The sequence below is a fragment of the Panulirus ornatus genome, chromosome 64 (genome assembly GCF_036320965.1).
Source record: "Panulirus ornatus isolate Po-2019 chromosome 64, ASM3632096v1, whole genome shotgun sequence".
NCBI classification, from domain to species: domain Eukaryota; kingdom Metazoa; phylum Arthropoda; class Malacostraca; order Decapoda; family Palinuridae; genus Panulirus; species Panulirus ornatus.
In genome coordinates, this window is record NC_092287.1 from 5599021 (window position 1) to 5619967 (window position 20947).

The window sequence follows — 20947 nt, forward strand, 5'->3', positions numbered from 1 at the left end:
TGTACGTGTAGGAAGAGAGGAAAGTGATTGGTTCTCAGTGAATGTAGGTTTGTGGCAGGGGTGTGTGATGTCTCCATGGTTGTTTAATTTGTTTATGGATGGGGTTGTAAAGGAGGTAAATGCAAGAGTCCTGGAAAGAGGGGCAAGTATGAAGTCTGTTGGGGATGAGAGAGCTTGGGAAGTGAGTCAATTGTTGTTCGCTGATGATACAGCGCTGGTGGCTGATTCATGTGAGAAACTGCAGAAGCTGGTGACTGAGTTTGGTAAAGTGTGTGGAAGAAGAAAGTTGAGAGTAAATGTGAATAAGAGCAAGGTTATTAGGTACAGTAGGGGTGAGGGTCAAGTCAATTGGGAGGTGAGTTTGAATGGAGAAAAACTGGAGGAAGTGAAGTGTTTTATATATGTGGGAGTGGATCTGTCAGCGGATGGAACCATGGAAGCGGAAGTGGATCATAGGGTGGGGGAGGGGGCGAAAATTTTGGGAGCCTTGAAAAATGTGTGGAAGTCGAGAACATTATCTCAGAAAGCAAAAATGGGTATGTTTGAGGGAATAGTGGTTCCAACAATGCTGTATGGTTGCGAGGCGTGGGCTATGGATAGAGATGTGCGCAGGAGGATGGATGTGCTGGAAATGAGATGTTTGAGGACAATGTGTGGTGTGAGGTGGTTTGAGCGAGTAAGTAACGTAAGGGTAAGAGAGATGTGTGGAAATAAAAAGAGCGTGGTTGAGAGAGCAGAAGAGGGTGTTTTGAAATGGTTTGGGCACATGGAGAGAATGAGTGAGGAGAGATTGACCAAGAGGATATATGTGTCGGAGGTGGAGGGAACGAGGAGAAGAGGGAGACCAAATTGGAGGTGGAAAGATGGAGTGAAAAAGATTTTGTGTGATCGGGGCCTGAACATGCAGGAGGGTGAAAGGAGGGCAAGGAATAGAGTGAATTGGAGTCATGTGGTATACAGGGGTTGACGTGCTGTCAGTGGATTGAATCAAGGCATGTGAAGCGTCTGGGGTAAACCATGGAAAGCTGTGTAGGTATGTATATTTGCGTGTGTGGACGTGTGTATGTACATGTGTATGGGGGGGGGGGGTTGGGCCATTTCTTTCGTCTGTTTCCTTGCGCTACCTCGCAAACGCGGGAGACAGCGACAAATTATAAAAAAAAAAAAAAAAAAAAAAAAAAAAAAAAAAAAATATATATATATATATTTTTTTATTATACTTTGTCGCTGTCTCCCGCGTTTGCGAGGTAGCGCAAGGAAACAGACGAAAGAAATGGCCCAACCCCCCCCCCATACACATGTATATACATACGTCCACACACGCAAATATACATACCTACACAGCTTTCCATGGTTTACCCCAGATGCTTCACATGCCCTGCTTCAATCCACTGACAGCACGTCAACCCCGGTATACCACATCGCTCCAATTCACTCTATTCCTTGCCCTCCTTTCACCCTCCTGCAAGTTCAGGCCCCGATCACACAAAATCTTTTTCACTCCATCTTTCCACCTCCAATTTGGTCTCCCTCTTCTCCTTGCTCCCTCCACCTCCGACACATATATCCTCTTGGTCAATCTTTCCTCACTCATCCTCTCCATGTGCCCAAACCACTTCAAAACACCCTCTTCTGCTCTCTCAACCACGCTCTTTTTATTTCCACACATCTCTCTTACCCTTACGTTACTCACTCGATCAAACCACCTCACACCACACATTGTCCTCAAACATCTCATTTCCAGCACATCCATCCTCCTGCGCACAACTCTATCCATAGCCCACACCTCGCAACCATACAACATTGTTGGAACCACTATTCCTTCAAACATACCCATTTTTGCTTTCCGAGATAATGTTCTCGACTTCCACACATTCTTCAAGGCCCCCAGGATTTTCGCCCCCTCCCCCACCCTATGATCCACTTCCGCTTCCATGGTTCCATCCGCTGCCAGATCCACTCCCAGATATCTAAAACACTTCACTTCCTCCAGTTTTTCTCCATTCAAACTCACCTCCCAATTGACTTGACTCTCAACCCTACTGTACCTAATAACCTTGCTCTTATTCACATTTACTCTTAACTTTCTTCTTCCACACACTTTTCCAAACTCAGTCACCAGCTTCTGCAGTTTCTCACATGAATCAGCCACCAGCGCTGTATCATCAGCGAACAACAACTGACTCACTTCCCAAGCTCTCTCATCCCCAACAGACTTCATACTTGCCCCTCTTTCCAAAACTCTTGCATTTACCTCCCTAACAACCCCATCCATAAACAAATTAAACAACCATGGAGACATCACACACCCCTGCCGCAAACCTACATTCACTGAGAACCAATCACTTTCCTCTCTTCCTACACGTACACATGCCTTACATCCTCGATAAAAACTTTTCACTGCTTCTAACAACTTTCCTCCCACACCATATATTCTTAATACCTTCCACAGAGCATCTCTATCAACTCTATCATATGCCTTCTCCAGATCCATAAATGCTACATACAAATCCATTTGCTTTTCTAAGTATTTCTCACATACATTCTTCAAAGCAAACACCTGATCCACACATCCTCTACCACTTCTGAAACCACACTGCTCTTCCCCAATCTGATGCTCTGTACATGCCCTCACCCTCTCAATCAATACCCTCCCATATAATTTACCAGGAATACTCAACAAACTTATACCTCTGTAATTTGAGCACTCACTCTTATCCCCTTTGCCTTTGTACAATGGCACTATGCACGCATTCCGCCAATCCTCAGGCACCTCACCATGAGTCATACATACATTAAATAACCTTACCAACCAGTCAACAATACAGTCACCCCCTTTTTTAATAAATTCCACTGCAATACCATCCAAACCTGCTGCCTTGCCGGCATATATATATATATGTATATATATATTTCTTTCTTTCTTTCATACTATTCGCCATTTCCCGCATTAGCGAGGTAGCGTTGAGAACAGAGGACTGGGCCCTTGAGGGAATATCCTCACCTGGGCCCCTTCTCTGTTCCCTCTTTTGGAAAATTAAAAAAAAAAGTGAGAGGGGAGGATTTCCAGCCCCCCGCTCCCTCCCCTTTTAGTCGCCTTCTACGACACGCAGGGAATACGTGGGAAGTATTCTTTCTCCCCTATCCCCAGGGATAATATATATATATATATATATATATATATGTGTGTGTGTGAATAAGAGCAAGGTTATTAGGTACAGTAGGGTTGAGGGTCAAGTCAATTGGGTGGTGAGTTTGAACGGAGAAAAACTGGAGGAAGTGAAGTGTTTTAGGTATCTGGGAGTGGATCTGGCAGCGGATGGAACCATGGAAGCAGAAGTGGATCATAGGGTGGGGGAGGGGGCGAAAATTCTGGGGGCCTTGAAGAATGTGTGGAAGTCGAGAACATTATCTCAGAAAGCAAAAATGGGTATGTTTGAAGGAATAGTGGTTCCAACAATGTTGTATGGTTGTGAGGCGTGGGCTATGGATAGAGTTGTGCGCAGGAGGATGGATGTGCTGGAAATGAGATGTTTGAGGACAATGTGTGGTGTGAGGTGGTTTGATCGAGTGAGTAACGTAAGGGTAAGAGAGATGTGTGGAAATAAAAAGAGCGTGGTTGAGAGAGCAGAAGAGGGTGTTTTGAAGTGGTTTGGGCACATGGAGAGGATGAGTGAGGAAAGATTGACCAAGAGGATATATGTGTCGGAGGTGGAGGGAGCAAGGAGAAGAGGGAGACCAAATTGGAGGTGGAAAGATGGAGTGAAAAAGATTTTGTGTGATCGGGGCCTGAACATGCAGGAGGGTGAAAGGAGGGCAAGGAATAGAGTGAATTGGAGCGATGTGGTATACCGGGGTTGACGTGCTGTCAGTGGATTGAATCAAGGCATGTGAAGCGTCTGGGGTAAACCATGGAAAGCTGTGTAGGTATGTATATTTGCGTGTGTGGACGTATGTATATACATGTGTATGGGGGGGTTGGGCCATTTCTTTCGTCTGTTTCCTTGCGCTACCTCACTACCTTCACTGGATATATTCACATTGACTTTGTGATCTATTCTAGGTGCACGGTTTGCCCGTTATGATGTACATCGTTGGACATCCTACCACAAGCATGATGGAATGGGGGCTTTGAGCTCAGAAAGGATGGAGGATTCATTTGGAGATATGATTGAAGTTCGTTACAATAAAAAACGTGGGAGCCATGATAACCTTTGTGATGGTGCTGTGAGGATTGTTTATAAATTCAAAACTGATGCTGCAGTTGATGACATAAAATGTCGAGAGGAAAATTCTAGAGTTCGGTATAGAGTTAAATCAGATACTGCTTTTCACGTTGTTCAGTATATGGAGAAATTACCTAATTATGTAGATGAAATGATAAAACAAGACCTGGAAATACAAAACTCAAAGCTTAGACAGCTTGCAGAATTGTTGAAAAAAGAAAAAGATGCTGAACTGTCAGAAAAGGAAGCAAGAAATTCACAGGCATCAGCAAGTAGTTTTGGTAGAAGAAGAAAGCCAAATAGCCGGTATTTAGACCTTTACAATGTTGAATTGACAACTACAAGAAATCATACCTTTGATGAAGATAGGTCTGATAATGATTATGAGGATTATGACAATGATGAGGATATATATGGAGACTCATTTGATTCTTTAGGAATAATTAGAAGAAGAGTTTTTTCAAGGGGACGAAGAGGTAGACCTCCAAAGGGAAGAGGAAGAGGATCTAAGCATGGGAATAAAATTTGGATGGCTGGTTATGGCTTGGAGAAGACTAAGCCAAAGAGTTCTTCCTTATTTAGAATGTGTGATGATGATGAAGAGGAGGAGGATGAAAATGTTGAAGAAGAATTCTGTAAAGAAGAATTATGTAGAGAAGAATCCAATGATTTTGAGAGTGATACTGAAAAAATTGGAAGGAAAAATGAGGAAAATGAAATTGAAGAGCTTCCCCAGTTAATAAGTAAGTGCCTTTGATATTGGTATTTCACATTTTTGATACACATATGCACAAACTGAAACATGTCTGATTATGTTGGTGTGTCTTTCCAAACGTATGCTGGTACTCTTACATGTTTCAGTAATATTCTTACAACTTTTAGGTAAAATCACATTGAACAAAACACCAAGAGTAGCTCACTTTATATGAAGTTCATTTAATCAAGTTTCAAATCTTTTGCCCCATAATTTGTAACCATGGTTTCTTGAGATGGGTGCAATCCACCAGTTTTTGTAAATTAAGACTTCCTACTGAATGTAGATTAGGTTTTTTATGAACCTATATGAAAGACTGCATTATGTTTGATGTATCTGTAGTTAAATTACAGGCTGTGTTTAGTTTTCCTTTTAATTGAAACCCAGAAATTTCCATCAATGTACAATCTTGTATGCAAACATCAGGATAGTTTTCCTGTAAGATTCCTTTAGGCTTCAGAACACTCCCTACATACTTTTAAAGCTTGTTGATGCAGTATATGTGTCCCTGTAATTGTGCTAATTAATGGTACTTATTATACAGTGCCATTTTATAGTTTCTGTCACTAGAAAGATTTTTGTGAATTGCTTTATTAGGAAATTGCATCCCTAATAGTATCAATCTAAAGATCATGATTACTATGTTGATGGGTTTTGTATGGTTTGAAAAGCTTGGTGTGAATATGAAGTGCAAACATTAAGTTTTGTGGATATCATGGTTGGAGAAATTAAGAATTGTCCAGTTCTGATTTTTATATCCCTTTTTTATTTTCTTTCAGTGGATGCTTTACTGTAGTCTGATAAGTTGTTGGTTAATGGTAGTTATCTTGATTACTGTGTTTCTTTTTGCAGGTTACTCAGTTGACATACCTTCTCCCCTTACAACATCAGAAACTGTTTTGACTGTTGCAGAAATAAGAGATGTAATTGGTAAGAGTATATGAATTTTTCTGCACTGATATTGTGGTATGTTAATACATATAGAATGTCTGAGTGTTTATGACTCCTGCCAAGATGGTGCTGGAGTTTGTGAAGTTTGAATTCAATGCAGTAGTTCTCCATGCTTTACCTAGTTAATTTTTTTATTTTTGTGTTTTTTGCTGTTCTGCCCTACAGTAGTAGCCAACCCCTGATACTTCATCTTCTGTGAATTATGCTTGTTAGAAACAGATGTAGAAGAAGCTTGGTTAAGTACTATAAATAGATGTTTTTTAGATGTCATATGTAGTATATATTTACATATTTACACAGACAGGGTTGCTGAGAGCTCACATCGGTCTTAGGGAAAGAGTTGGCATATTATGGATACATGTGGCTGTCCCGGGTTGGGGGATGGGGGCGAGAGGGAAAGACTGCAAAGAATTGTAATCTCCATAGAATATGTTTACTTATATTTTCTGTTCAGTCACTTTCCTAATATTCTTAGTATCAGCCTTCCTTCCACTCCAGTTTTGCTCCAGTTCCCTTTCCTTTTGATGGGCCTGCACACAAATAACATTTAGATATATGATACTCCACCAGAAAGGTCAGTATTGAAAATCTAACAACAGTTTATTCAAAAGGAGTTTGAATCTAAAGATCTACACAAAAGAATGCACCAACCACAGAGAAGGTGAATAATTGATAAGCTTAGACTAGGATTAAATTGTATATACACACACACACACACACGCACACGCATGCACGCACGCATGCAGTACATAGATACAAAGTTGAGAAACAGGTCAACACAAATAAAAAACTTTTGCCATGTAACACACAAATAGTAATCACATGCATGCGTACACAGTGAACAGTTCTTTATGAAATGTAGGGAGAGAGCAATCAAATGACATAATATGAAATTTTATAAGAAACTTGTTAAAAAAAGGTATAAAGAGGTACATTTATAGTATAAGAGTGGTGGACAAATGGTATAGAATGACTGAGGACATGGTTGATACAGACTCTATACATGAAATTTAAAAAGATGTATGATAGGAAAGAATGTTCAAGAGACTGGGCTCCACAGATGTAAAAATTCCTTCCCTTTAGAGTACAAACAGATGATTATACACACGCATGAAGAGAGACTGATGGGCTGATTTGAAAGGGTAATGAGTGGTGGGATGAAGTAGTAAAGCTGTTAGTGAAAGAGAAAAAGGGAGCAATTGGATGGTACTTACAGGGAGGGAGTGCAAATGATTGGGTATGTATAAGAGACAGCAGGAGGAGGTCAAGAGGAAGATGCAGGAGTTGGAAAGAGGGTGAGTGAGTATCAGTAAACTTTAGGGAGAATAAGATTTTTTTGAAGGAAGTTGTTAATGTGCACAAAAAAAACAAGAGAAAAGGTAAGAACATCAGTGAAGGGGGCTAAAAGGGAAGTGGTAACAGGGAGTGATGAAGTGAGGAGGAGTGAACATTTTGAAGGACTTTTGAATGTGTTTGATGACAGGGTAGCAGAAATAGGGTGTTTGGATTTGGGAGGTATGCAAAATGAAAGTGGTTAGGTGAAGAGAAAAGAGGTGGTGAAAACCTTATGTAAGATGAAATAAGGCAAGGTGGCTGGAATAGATGGTATTGTAATTGAATTTATTAAGAAAAAGGGTGACTGTGTTATTGATATGGATCATGGAGAGGTACCTAAGGATTGGCAGAATGCATGTATAGTGCCACTGTATAATGGCAAAGGATATAAAGGTGAGTTTTCAAGCTACAGAGGTGTAAGTTTCTTAAGTGCACCTGATAAGTTGTGTAGGAGGGTTTTTATTGATTGAGTGAGGCATGTACAGAGCATCAGATTTGGGAGGAGTAGTGTGGTTTCAGAAATGGTAAAGGATGTATGGATCAGGTGTTTGCCCATAAGAATGTGTGAGAAACACTTAGAAAAGCAGACGGAGTTTTATTTGGCTATTGTGGATCTGGAGAAAGTATATGATAGGGTTGATAGAGATGCTCTGAGGAAGGTGTTCAGAATAGATTGGTGACTGAGTTTCGAAGAGTGCATGAAAAGAGTGAGTTGAGAGTAAATGTGAATAAAAGCAAGGTTATTAGTTTTAGTAGGGTTGAGGGACAAGTTAGTTGGGGTGTAAGTTTGAATGGAGGAAACTTGGAGCAAGTGAAGTGTTTTAGATACTTGGGAGTGGACATGGTAACAAATGGAATCACGGAAGCAGAAGAGAGTCATAGGGTATATGAAGGGGCAAAGGTTCTAATAGGGCTGAAGAATATTTGGAAAGAGAGAACATTATGTGCGAGGGCAAAAATGGGAATGTTTGAAGGTATATTAGTCCCAAGAGCATCATATGCATGCAAGGCATGGGCTGCAGATAAGTGTGCTTAGGAGGGTGGATGTGTTGGAAATGAAATGTTTAAGAACAGTATGTGGTGTGAGGTGGTTACCTATTAAGCAATGAGAGTAAGAGAGAAATGTGATAATAAAATGAGTGTGGTTGAGAAAGTTTAGAGGGTTTGCTGAAATGATTTGAACATATAGAAATAATAAGCAGGGAAATGTTGACAAAATAGACTGTAAATGGCAGAAGGGAGGGAGAAACGAGAACATTAGACCAAATTGGAGATGGAAGATGGATTGAAAAGGATTTTGAGCAATTGGGGCCTCATCCTGCAAAATGGTGAAAGGCATGCACAGGATAGAGTGAATTGGAAAGACTTGGTATACAAGGGTCATTGCTCTATCAGTGGACTGAACTAGGGCATTTGAAGCATCTGAGTTGTACTTGGGTGCTTTTCCCTTTCCTACGTTGGCTTTATCTTGCGATTAGAGAGATTAAGCTAATTTGTTTTTGTCTTGGTGTCATTTATACTCAGTTGGCCCTTCCCAGGAAATCCCTGATCCCCATATCTAACCCTAGCATGAATCACTCTCATTGCCTCTCCATTACACATACTGGTAGGGAGTGAGACCTCTCTGAGTTTCTAGAGGTACATTTGTAAGTTAGCTCTGTGGTACTGGTGATAATTGTGGCATGAGCAAGATAACTCCTAAGGATGGGCCATTTGGCCTCACTGTATACGGATATTTATTTGTTATACTTTGTCGCTGTCTCCTGCGTTAGCAAGGTAGTGCAAGGGAACAGACGAAAGAATGGCCCAACCCACCCACACACACATGTATATACATACACGTCCACACACACTCATATACATACCTATACATTTCAACATATGAATATATATATGTACATACACAGACATATATATATATACACATGTACATAATTCATACTTGCTGCCTTTGTTCATTCTCGTCACCACCCTGCCACACGTGAAAGGACAACCCCCTCCCCCCGCACACGCGCGAGGTAGCACCAGGAAAAGATAACAAAGGCCACATTCATTCACACTCAGTCTCTAGCTGTCATGTATAATGCACCGAAACCACAGCTCCCTTTCTACATCCAGGCCCCACAAAACTTTTCATGGTTTACCCTAGACGCTTCACATGCCCTGGTTCAATCCATTGATAGCACGTTGACGCCGGTTTACCACATCGTTCCAATTCACTCTATTCCTTGCACACCTTTCACCCTCCTGCATGTTCAGGCCCCGATCCCCCGATCGCTCAAAATCTTTTTCACTCCATCCTTCCACCTCCAATTTGGTCTCCCACTTCTCGTTCCCTTCACTTCTGACACATATATCCTCTTTGTCAATCTTTCCTCACTCATTCTCTCCATGTGACCAAACCATTTCAATACGCCCTCTTCTGCTCTCTCAACCACACTCTTTTTACTACCACACATCTCTCTTACCCTTTCATTACTTACTTGATCAAACCATCTCACACCACATATTTTCCTCAAACATCTCATTTCCAACACATCCACCCTCCTCCGCACAACTCTATCTATAGCCCATGCCTCGCAACCAGATAACAGATATACTTAATATTTATGCTCACAGGACTTCCCTTCAGAGGAATAGGTTTTCAAATGTTTGAATATCATTTCTGTTCAATTCTTATTATTTCTGATGTACATAATTTCACATTCATACTTAAATTTCAGATATGATACTCCAGGGGAAAACTTTTGTCTATGCATCCGCTGCCTTTTTGCCAAAGCTGGGAGAACTTTTTATATTAAAAGATGATATTGGTAAGTATGGATTCTGACTAGTTTATTTCATTGCAAATAGGTCAAGAGAACATTTGCTTTGTTCCTGTCAAAGCAAGCCATCTCAGAAATATTCCCAAATGCTGTAAAAGTAAAAGCATGGAATTGATGATGAGAACATTGTCCACTGTAAAGTTATGGCCAAACCTGATGCTTCCAGTATCGTAATTGCAGGAATGTTCGAGATTATAGAGTTTAAGATTTTTAAGCCATATTCTTTGAGGAACTAACATTTAGGAATGTTACTGTTCTGCTAGTGATTAATTTTAAGAAAATATTGAATTATATGGACAATACCAGTGCTTTCTTTGAGATGCTTTTTTTTCCCCCTCTTTTTTTATGTTAATTGAGACGGAACAGGGAACTGAGGCCATAATCAAGATGTCACTCTTTGCTCTTCCCCTTTACAGTATTCTGAATTTATTCTTTGATCTTTTTCTTGCAGTGAAATATTAGAATGGAACAGCTAAACTGTACAGTGCTACAAGGCAATTGATTTGGCCCAATTTGTTTCCAGACCATGATGAATGGTTTCTCCATTAATTATTTCTTTGTTCGAGATGGAGGGAACGAGGAGAAATGGGAGACCAAATTGGAGGTGGAAAGATGGAGTGAAAAAGATTTTGAGCGATCGGGGCCTGAACATGCAGGAGGGTGAAAGGCGTGCAAGGAATAGAGTGAATTGGAACGATGTGGTATACCGGGGTCAATGTGCTGTCAGTGGATTGAACCAGGGCATGTGAAGCATCTGGGGTAAACCATGGAAAGTTGTGTGGGGCCTGGATGTGGAAAGGGAGCTGTGGTTTTGGTGCATTATTACATGACAGCTAGAGACTGAGTGTGAACGAATGGGGCCTTTGTTGTCTTTTCCTAGCGCTACCTCGCACACATAAGGGGGGAGGGGGTTGTTATTTCATGTGTGGCGAGGTGGTGGTGGGAATAAATAAAGGCAGACAATATGAATTATGTACATATGTATATATGTATGTCTGTGTGTGTATATATATGTATACGTTGAGATATATAGATATGTGTATGTGTGTGTGTGTGTGGACGTGTATGTATGTACATGTGTATGTGGGTGGGTTGGGCCATTCTTTCTTCAGTTTCCTTGCGTTACCTCACTAACATGGGAGTCAGCAACAAAGTATGATAAAATAGATAGATGAAAAGAATACATTTTCTGACAACAAAACATTTTATGATTTCTGTTTTCTTTTGTGTCTTCCTCATAACTGACTTAATGCACAAAATTACTTTAGATACCCTCTCCTCTATACTCCTTTTTGCTTCATATTCACAGAGGGCTATTAATCCATTTGAACCAATCGCAGTTCATCCATGTAACTTGCTCGTTATTCCTAAAAGGTATTTCATGGTGAATCCTGCATTTACATTTATTTTCTTTACACACTGAGATGGTCTCCTTCTCCAACCAATTTTATAGTTTATAACAGCATTTCTTTCTCTTCATACATCGTCATAAAAGAATTGAAAGAAATCTTCAACTGAAACTTTTGTATCTAAAGTAAATTTTCTGTAGTATAGAAACTGATAGTGCCTAATAAAAAAGTTGTGTTTCACTGAAACAGAAAGTTCATTTATTTCTGGTGTAGTTAAAGTTAATGTATTCTCAAACATCATAGTTCCTAAACATTACCTCATTTACCTTCAGTGCTTACTTAGAATCATTTGGTATTATTGTTTTAGCTCAAGCATGTTTATAATTTTTTGATAGTGTATCCAGGAAAATTACTGATGTCAATAGATATATCATAAAATACTCTACAGCTGTGGATGATGGTGATATTTGGATACTTGGCAGCAGGTATCCTCAAGGAAAAGGGTTATCAGTCACCTGGTATGACAAAACCAAGTCAGCTCAAGTTTGCCTTGGGTCAGATGTTAAAGATCCAGATGTGAAAGTGAGTATCCAGTTTGCTATACTGTAACCTTGTGAAATGAACTATTGGGAGAGTCCATGTAAAATCTTAAAATCAGAATCATGCTATATATACTGTATATAATTTGTAACTTGTATTCTGAAGATTTTAATGTATCTGGACATGATACTAGTTTCAGTTGCCGCAATATTGCACTGAACTTTGTTTTGTTGATTAACCTAGCCTCTATTTTTGTTTTTTATTGTTTTACACTCATCCCTCCACCATAGATATCACAGAACCTGTCACCACAGTACCCTGGTTCCTGACTATTGACCCCCATATATCAGTCTCTGTTTCTATAGAAATTGTTATGTGTAGTTTATGTGACTGTATCATTATATTCCCTTCCCAAGTCCTGTCTCATTTCTGCTCTTTAACATTCTCATTCAGCACATAAACTTAAGCATTACAAAATCACTTTTTTCAAGTGATTAGTCGTACCTGATATTTTCACCATCCATGCTCCATAGTCTCTGTGAAGATAAGATCTAGTAATGAGGGTGAATCAGTCTCTTTCTTCCTAATGTGTTCTTTGACTTGCTGGTATGGGAAATTGTCCTGCACACACTCGAGAAACTTGTATTTCCATGATTCCTTGTCACCATGAGACTCCAGATTCTGCCATTATATGTATTCATAGTTGAAATCCCCCATTATCAATACTTTACCTTCTTTGTGAAGTGCATGATTTACCCATTCATATACCATCTAGACCTGTCTTTTGTTATTGTCATTGTTTTTATGTTCTGGATCTCTAAAATTCTTTGGAGAATTATTTACTATCAACATAAGTATGCACTTCTTTTCTACAGTAACCCTTCCCATTATGTTTTGTGTTAATGGGGCATCTACTAATGTTTCCTGAAGCTTATGGTTATCTCGTATTAGGAGAGCCAACCCAACTCCTCCTGTATCATCTTTCCCTCCTTACTGTTATAGATCCTTGTGGACAAAAAAGGTGAAATTCTATCTCTTTCGTAAGCTTTGTTTCCACAACTAGAATGATATCTGGTGCATTTTCCCTTATATAATCCTTAGATTCCAGCTCTTTACCCTGCACTTCTAATCCATCAGCATTTGTATACAATTCTTTCAGTCTGCCATTACCGCTGTCTAACTTTCCTCATCCCTGTGCAGCCTTGGCAGGGATGGTCTTTCCTCCAGCCTCATTTATTGTCTTCCATTTTTTGCCTTCTGACTATATTCTTTATTTTTCCCCCCTTTCTTCCTCTAGTCTATTATGCTTTATGAATGATATATTGAATTCCAGCTTATTTTGAGTTTCTTATCCTGTGTTAGTTCCTTCTGGCTCTAGTAGATGATTCTAAGTCAAACATGACCATGATTGGTTACATGTGTCTCCTCTTTGTGTGTGTGTGTGTGTATGTGAGAGAGAGAGAGAGAGAGAGAGAGAGAGAGAGAGAGAGAGAGAGAGAGAGAGAGAGAGAGAGAGAGAGATGCTCTCTTTCCTTGAGCTATAGAGCGTACAATAACCTTGCTCAGTAGAACTGATGATTTAGATATTTTTACAATAATCTAGCTCCATTAGTACCTCAAAAGGAAAAACAGCATGCAGTATACTAAACTGAGGTTCAATGATTTAGTGACCAGTGGAACAGTGTATCTTTTTCACCGCCTTCCCTAAACAGTGAAATGTTTATGATAAAAAGAATTTATCTCATGATACATATTTATTTAATTAAACAAATCTCTTTTTCCTTATTGCTGTTAGTTATCAAATATCCTAATTTTCTATTTATTCAAAAACAATTGCTGAAATCTCATAGTAATTTTACAGCAATTACATTTAATTTTATTAGTAGATTAATATTAGTGATTTAATTTGACATTCAAATGACTCAAAAAAATAAATTCTTTGAGATAAAGTGGTGCTGAACCAAGGTCTGGAAAGGTCTGAAGGGCTGAGCTGTAGATAGGGAGCTGTGGTTTTGGTAAATTACACATGATAGCTAAAGAATGGATGTGAGTTGATGTAGCCTTTCTTCGTTTGTTCCTGGCACTACATTGCTAATGCAGGAAATGGTAATCAGGCATGAAAAAAAACCTATGCTAAAATGACCACAATAAGCAACAGCTGCAGTACATATTTGGTAATTCCAGAATATTTTGTATATGGTACATGAGAAAATAGTATGTTCTTACATAGTCTTGTTTTGAGCTTTTCATCATTAGTTTGGTGAGTTCATTATCTCCTCACCTTTAAGCAAATCTTGGTTGTGTATCAGTGGAGGAAAGTATTGAAAGGAGCAGATCAAGAAGGAAGTGGAGAAATAATGTGAAAGAGGCTTTTGATTATTTGGATTTGAACTTCAGGAGGGTAAGAGGCATGCATGGGGTAGAACATATCAGATCAGTGTAAAGGAGATGACATGCTGTTTGTAGGCGGAGCCAGGACATATGAAGTGGTCACGTAATGTGTGGGATTCTCTGTGAGGTTTGACTGTGGATGGTGGAATCTGTTTTCTGTGCATTTCACATCTATCTGTCTGTCTATATCTCTGACACTCATTCCCTCTAGGAACTTCCGTCGAGGGATTGGCCATGGCATATGAATCTCCACTTAAACCTGTTCTGACATGCCTCCCTCACAAAACCATTTCATGCATTCTTTCACCATTTCACTCCCTCCAGGACTCTTTTACTCTATTTCCCAATGTTACAGGTGGTCTTCCCCTCTCAACATCCCCTTTAGCCATACTATCATACACTTTCCTTGTAAACTTCCCATCTTGAATTCTTTCCATTTTGCATTTTAGCTCCATAACACAGTCATTAGGCTAGTGAAGACAAAGAGAGATAGTGAGGACTGTAATATGTCCATTTTTATTGCTCTTCATTAATCTACTTACAGGTTGAAATAGCTATTGAGGTGGATGCCTGTCATTATGAATTATTCATTGTATTTCTGTACTGTTTCCAGCTAATATACAGAACAAACAAGCATCCACAATTCTGCTTGGTCCATTATCTTGCATCTGGAATGCTGGGTTTAGAACAACCTCTCATCTTGTCTGACCAGAACTTCCCTAATGCTGAAAATGACTTCCATCTACAAATCTCTGATGATTCTTTAGGGGCCTCTGTTTCTGAGAGCCATATAAAAAATCAAATTACTGAAAATGATGAAACTAGTGCATATAGAAAATCTTTGAAGCAAGAATGTGAGAACAAGATATGCCCAACAAGGAAGGGAAAAATTGGAAGAGTAAGGAATAGGGCACTGATGGTGGAAGATAGCTGTCAGAAAAACAAAATCATTACTGCTGAGGATGGGCAGGAAGATGGAAGGAAACAACAGTATGCTGATGGTATGTTGTATCTGATAATAGTTTTGTACTGTCATTTTTTTGCCATGAATGATGGTTTTTGTAAATCTGTTGAAAATATTCTGATACTTGCACATATGCATGCAAATGGGAGAAACGTTACCTATACATCTCATATTTTATCTTTGCTATTACACAAAACTTTTAGGTCTTGTGTCTGCCTTTGGTAGCTTAACTTTTATATATCTTCTTTCTTTTAAACTATTCGCCATTTCCCGCGTTAGCGAGGTAGCGTTAAGAACAGAGGACTGGGCCTTTTTTGGAATATCCTCACCTGGCCCCCTCTGTTCCTTCTTTTGGAAAATTTAAAAAAAAAAACGAGAGGGGAGGATTTCCAGCCCCCCGCTCCCTCCCCTTTTAGTCGCCTTCTACGACACGCAGGGAATACGTGGGAAGTATTCTTAATCCCCTATCCCAGGGATAAACTTTTATATATATCATGGCCTTTCTTTATACTAATAATTATCTCTGATTGTTAGTACCTTTGCAGTTAAATCACAGTAAAGGTTGAATATTATTTGGAGAAAATTACTTTATTATATATTATATACATGTGTACATGAGTGGATGGGCCATTCTTTGTCTGTTTCCTGGCGCTCCCTCACTGATACAGGATACAGCGATTGAGTATGATAAAAAAATATGAACACAGAAATATGACCTGAAGCTTACTAGAAACTACATAGAAGGGAGAATCCATGAAAGGTCATAGCAGTGGGATTTGTATTAAATACATTAGGATAAAGACAAGCTGCCAGTGCATTGGGATGATGTAAGAAGTACTGTTTAGTGAATCCAGCTTTACCACTAAAGAAAAACAAATGGAAATGATGGCAGTTAGGCTGTGAATGGGAGATACGAGCAGCAGCTACTGCTTCAGTCGAATTAGGTAGATAATTATTACTTGGTGTGAGGTGGTTTGATTGAGTAAGTAACAAAGGGGTGAGAGAGACGTATGGAGATAAAAAAAGAGTGTGGTTGAGAGAGCAGAAGAGGGTGTGTTGAAGTGGTTTGGGCATGTGGAGAGAATGAGTGAGGAAAGATTGACAGAGAGGATATACATGTCAGAGGTGGGGGAAATAAGAAGCGGGAGACCAAATTGGAGGTGGAAGGATGGAGTGAAAAAGATTTTGAGTGATTGAGGCCAGAACATGCATGAGGGTAAGAGGCATGCAAGGAATAGAGTAAGCTGGAACGATGTGATATACCAGGGTCAACATGCTGTCAGTGGGCTGAACCAGGGCATGTGAAACATTTGGGGTAAACCATGGAAAGGTGTGTGGGGCCTGGATTTGGGTAGGGAGCTGTGGTTTTTGCGCATTGTTTTTATTATTATTGTTATTATTCCTGGGGATAGGGGAGAAAGAATATTTCCCACGTGTTTCCTGTGTGTTGTAGAAGGCGACTAAAAGGGAGGTAGCGGGGGGCTGGAAATTTTCCCCTCCCGATTTTTACTTAAAAAAAAAAAAAGGGAACAGAGAAGGGGCCAAGTGAGAATATTCCCTCTAAGGCTCAGTTGTCTGTTCTTAACACTACCTCGAAAATGCAAGAAATGGTGAATATGTATGAAAAAATTATTATTATTGTTATTATTTATATTCATTTATTATACTTTGTTGCTGTCTCCCACATTAGCGAGGTAGCACAAGGAAACAGACGAAAAAATGGCCCAACCCACGCACATACACATTTATATACATACAAGTCTACACACGCACATATACATACATACATACATACATACATTATTGTTGTCATTATTATTGTTATTGTTATTATTATTGTTGACTGGTTGGTAAGGTTATTTAATGTATATATGATTTATGGTGAGGTGCCTGAGGATTGGTGGAATGCTTGCATAGTGCCATTGTACAAAGGCAAAGGGGATAAGAGTGAGTGCTCAAATTACTGAGGTATAAGTTTGTTGAGTATTCCTGGTAAATTATATGGGAGGGTATTGATTGAGAGGGTGAAGGCATGTACAGAGCATCAGATTGGGGAAGAGCAGTGTGGTTTCAGAAGTGGTAGAGGATGTGTGGATCAGGTGTTTGCTTTGAAGAATGTATGTGAGAAATACTTAGAAAAGCAAATGGATTTGTATGTAGCATTTATGGATCTGGAGAAGGCATATGATAGAGTTGATAGAGATGCTTTGTGGAAGGTATTAAGAATATATGGTGTGGGAGGCAAGTTGTTAGAAGCAGTGAAAAGTTATTATCGAGGATGTAAGGCATGTGTACGTGTAGGAAGAGAGGAAAGTGATTGGTTCTCCGTGAATTTAGGTTTGCGGCAGGGGTGTGTGATGTCTCCATGGTTGTTTAATTTGTTTATGGATGGGGTTGTTAGGGAGGTGAATGCAAGAGTTTTGGAAAGAGGAGCAAGTATGCAGTCTGTTGTGGAATAGAGAGCTTGGGAAGTGAGTCAGTTGTTGTTCGCTGATGATACAGCGCTGGTGGCTGATTCATGTGAGAAACTGCAGAAGCTGGTGACTGAGTTTGGTAAAATGTGTGAAAGAAGAAAGTTGAGAGTAAATGTGAATAAGAGCAAGGTTATTAGGTACAATAGGGTTGAGGGTCAAGTCAATTGGGAGGTAAGTTTGAATGGAGAAAAACTGGAGGAAGTGAAGTGTTTTAGATATCTGGGAGTGGATCTGGCAGTGGATGGAACCATGGAAGCGGAAGTGAATCATAGGGTGGGGGAGGGGGCGAAAATTCTGGGAGCGTTGAAGAATGTGTGGAAGTTGAGAACATTATCTGGGAAAGCAAAAATGGGTATGTTTGAAGGAATAGTGGTTCCAGCAATGTTGTATGGTTGCGAGGCGTGGGCTATGGATAGAGTTGTGCGGATGAGGGTGGATGTGTTGGAAATGAGATGTTTGAGGACAGTATGTGGTGTGAGGTGGTTTGATCGAGTAAGTAATGTAAGGGTAAGAGAGATGTGTGGTAATAAAAAGAGTGTGGATGAGAGAGAGAAGAGGATGTTTTGAAATGGTTTGGTCACATGGAGAGAGTGAGTGAGGAAAGATTGACCAAGAGTATATATGTGTCGGAGGTGGAGGGAACGAGGAGAAGTGGGAGACCAAATTGGAGGTGGAAAGATGGAGTGAAAAAGATTTTGAGTGATCAGGGCCTGAACATGCAGGAGAATGAAAGGCGTGCAGGGAATAGAGTGAATTGGAACGATGTGGTATACCGGGGTCGACGTGCTGTCAATGGATTGAACCAGGGCATGTGAAGCATCTGGGGTAAACCATGGAAAGTTCTATGGGGCCTGGATGTGGAAAGGGAGCTGTGGTTTTGGTGCATTATTACATGACAGCTAGAGACTGAGTGTGAACGAATGGGGCCTTTGATGTCTTTTCCTAGCGCTACCTCGCACACATGAGGGGGGAGAGGGATGTTATTCCATGTGCGGCGAGGTGGCGATGGGAATGAATAAAGGCAGACAGTATGAATCATGTACATGTGTAAATATGTATGTGTCTCTGTGTGTGTATATGTATGTATACATTGAGATGTATAAGTATGTATATTTGCATGTGTGGACATGTATATGTATATACATGTGTATGTGGGTGGGTTGGGCCATTCTTTCATCTGTTTCCTTGCGCTACCTTGCTAATGTGGGAGACAGTGACAAAGCAAAATGAAATGAATATATTATTATTATTATTATTATTTTTTTTTTTTGCCGCTGTCTCCCGCGTTTACGAGGTAGTGCAAGGAAACAGACAAAAGGCGACTAAAAGGGAAGGGAGCGGGGGGCTGGAAATCCTCCCCTCTCGTTTTTTTTTTTTTCCAAAAGAAGGAACAGAGAAGAGGTCCAGGTGAGGATATTCCCTCAAAGGCCCAGTCCTCTGTTCTTAACGCTACCTCGCTATCGCGGGAAATAGCGAATAGTATGAAAAAAAAAAAATTATTATTATTATTATTATTATTATTATTATTATTATTATTATTATTTTCATTTTTATAAGTGACTAAAGGGGACAGGAGCAGGCAGGTGGAACCTTCCCTTCTGCTTCAGTATTGAGAATAGGGAACAGAAGAAGAAACCAGGCAGGGAGTGCTCATCGTCTTCAAAGGCTCAGGCTGGGGGTCTAGATGTGTGTGGATGCTAAGGAAGGAGTAGCACTATTGAAGTTGTGTGATAGTGTAAGGAAGTAAATTCCAGATTGATGTGGGTAAAACTGGAAGCGGATGGCAAGAGGGTGGGTGATTATTAGCTATGAGAAGAAAGATCAGGTGAGGCAAGTGTTTTGGGAGCATTTGAGTGAGTGTGTCATCAATTTTGATGCAAGAGACTGGGTATTAGTGATGGGTGATTTAAATGCAGAAGTAAATAATGTGGCAGTTGAGGGTATAATTAGGGTGGATAAGGTGTTCAGTGTTATGAGTGGAAATGGTGAGGAGCTTGTGGAGTTGTGTGAAAAAGGACTGGTTTAAAAGAGGTTATACTCAAGTACACTTATGCGAGTAGGAGAGATGTTCAGTAGGCATTATTGGATTACATATTAATTGATAGGCATGTAGAAAAGAGACTTTAGGATCTTATAAAAAAGAAAAATGCTGGGGGTTGTAGGGGGAGAATGGGGGGCAGCCAGTGGGATGTTTGATCTTTGTCTTGTTAAGTGAGGCTGAAGATTTTTGGAGGTTTTCGAAAAAAGAGATAACAGTATCGAGGAGAAGAAAGTAGTGAGAGTTAGTGAGCTTGGAAAAGAGGCTTGTGTGAAGAAATACCAGGAGAGCTTGAGTGTAGAATGGCAAAAGATGAGGGGTAAATGAAGTGAGGTGGTGGGCATGGAATGGGAGGATTTAAGGAAGCAGTGATGGTATGTGCAAAGGATGCATGTGATGTGACATGTGAAAGGTTGGAGATGGGCAGATTAGAAAGGGTAGTGAGTAGTGGTATGAAGAAGTAAAGTTGCTATTGAAAGAGAAAAGAGAGGCACTTGGGCAGTACTTAGAAGCTCATTATATCCTGATATTAGAAAGCTCTCAGATAAAGCAGAAAAATTAAAGTTACCCAATCAAAATTTTGATCGCCCTTTGCTGTGAGGGCAGAACAGAATTTAGAAATTCTTTATAAATTTTTGTTTGGCCTTTCACTGTCTTCTGTATTTGATTACAAATAACTTTGTTGCTCTTGAAGTTGATTGGTACTTTTTGTAATCCATAGGTCCATTTATTTTTAGCAGAGCTTTCTGCACTTGATTGATTGATTGATTATCTTGTATTTGATGAAAGCTTTGTTCACATTTGTACATTGTCCTGACTCCAGGGTAGGGTAATGGCAGTGCAATGACTGTTTTGTTGGTTTTTAAGCTTGTCATTAACTTTGCCAATGAAGACAGTAACTGATAGTGATGGGAATTTTGATAGGGCTGGTAGGCTTTTACTGAAGCAACATAAAAGTCCTAATAAGAAAAAATTTTTGCTGATCAAAACACAGTTTGAGTAGCGTTTGTTGCTTGTCTGTTTTGAAGGATTTTATGCTTAGATATATTTTGTTTTGGTTTCACTGCATTAAACTCGACATCTGTTGAACTCATGTGATT

The 20947-nt window shown here is 39.8% G+C and overlaps 1 protein-coding gene across 7 annotated transcripts in view; it reads left to right on the forward strand.

Annotated features, from left to right (window-relative positions):
* LOC139746192 (uncharacterized) overlaps positions 1–20947 on the forward strand; it is a 185024-nt gene that overhangs the window by 38303 nt on the left and 125774 nt on the right. For all 7 annotated transcript variants that reach the window (XR_011712100.1, XM_071657115.1, XM_071657111.1 and 4 more), the window contains 5 exons: positions 4064–4969; positions 5833–5910; positions 9990–10079; positions 11889–12022; positions 14985–15372. Coding sequence is in view for 6 of the 7 variants with exons in the window: in XM_071657111.1 (XP_071513212.1) it covers positions 4064–4969; positions 5833–5910; positions 9990–10079; positions 11889–12022; positions 14985–15372 (1596 nt within the window). In the remaining variant the exon portion in view is untranslated. The remainder of the gene's footprint in view (positions 1–4063; positions 4970–5832; positions 5911–9989; positions 10080–11888; positions 12023–14984; positions 15373–20947) is intronic.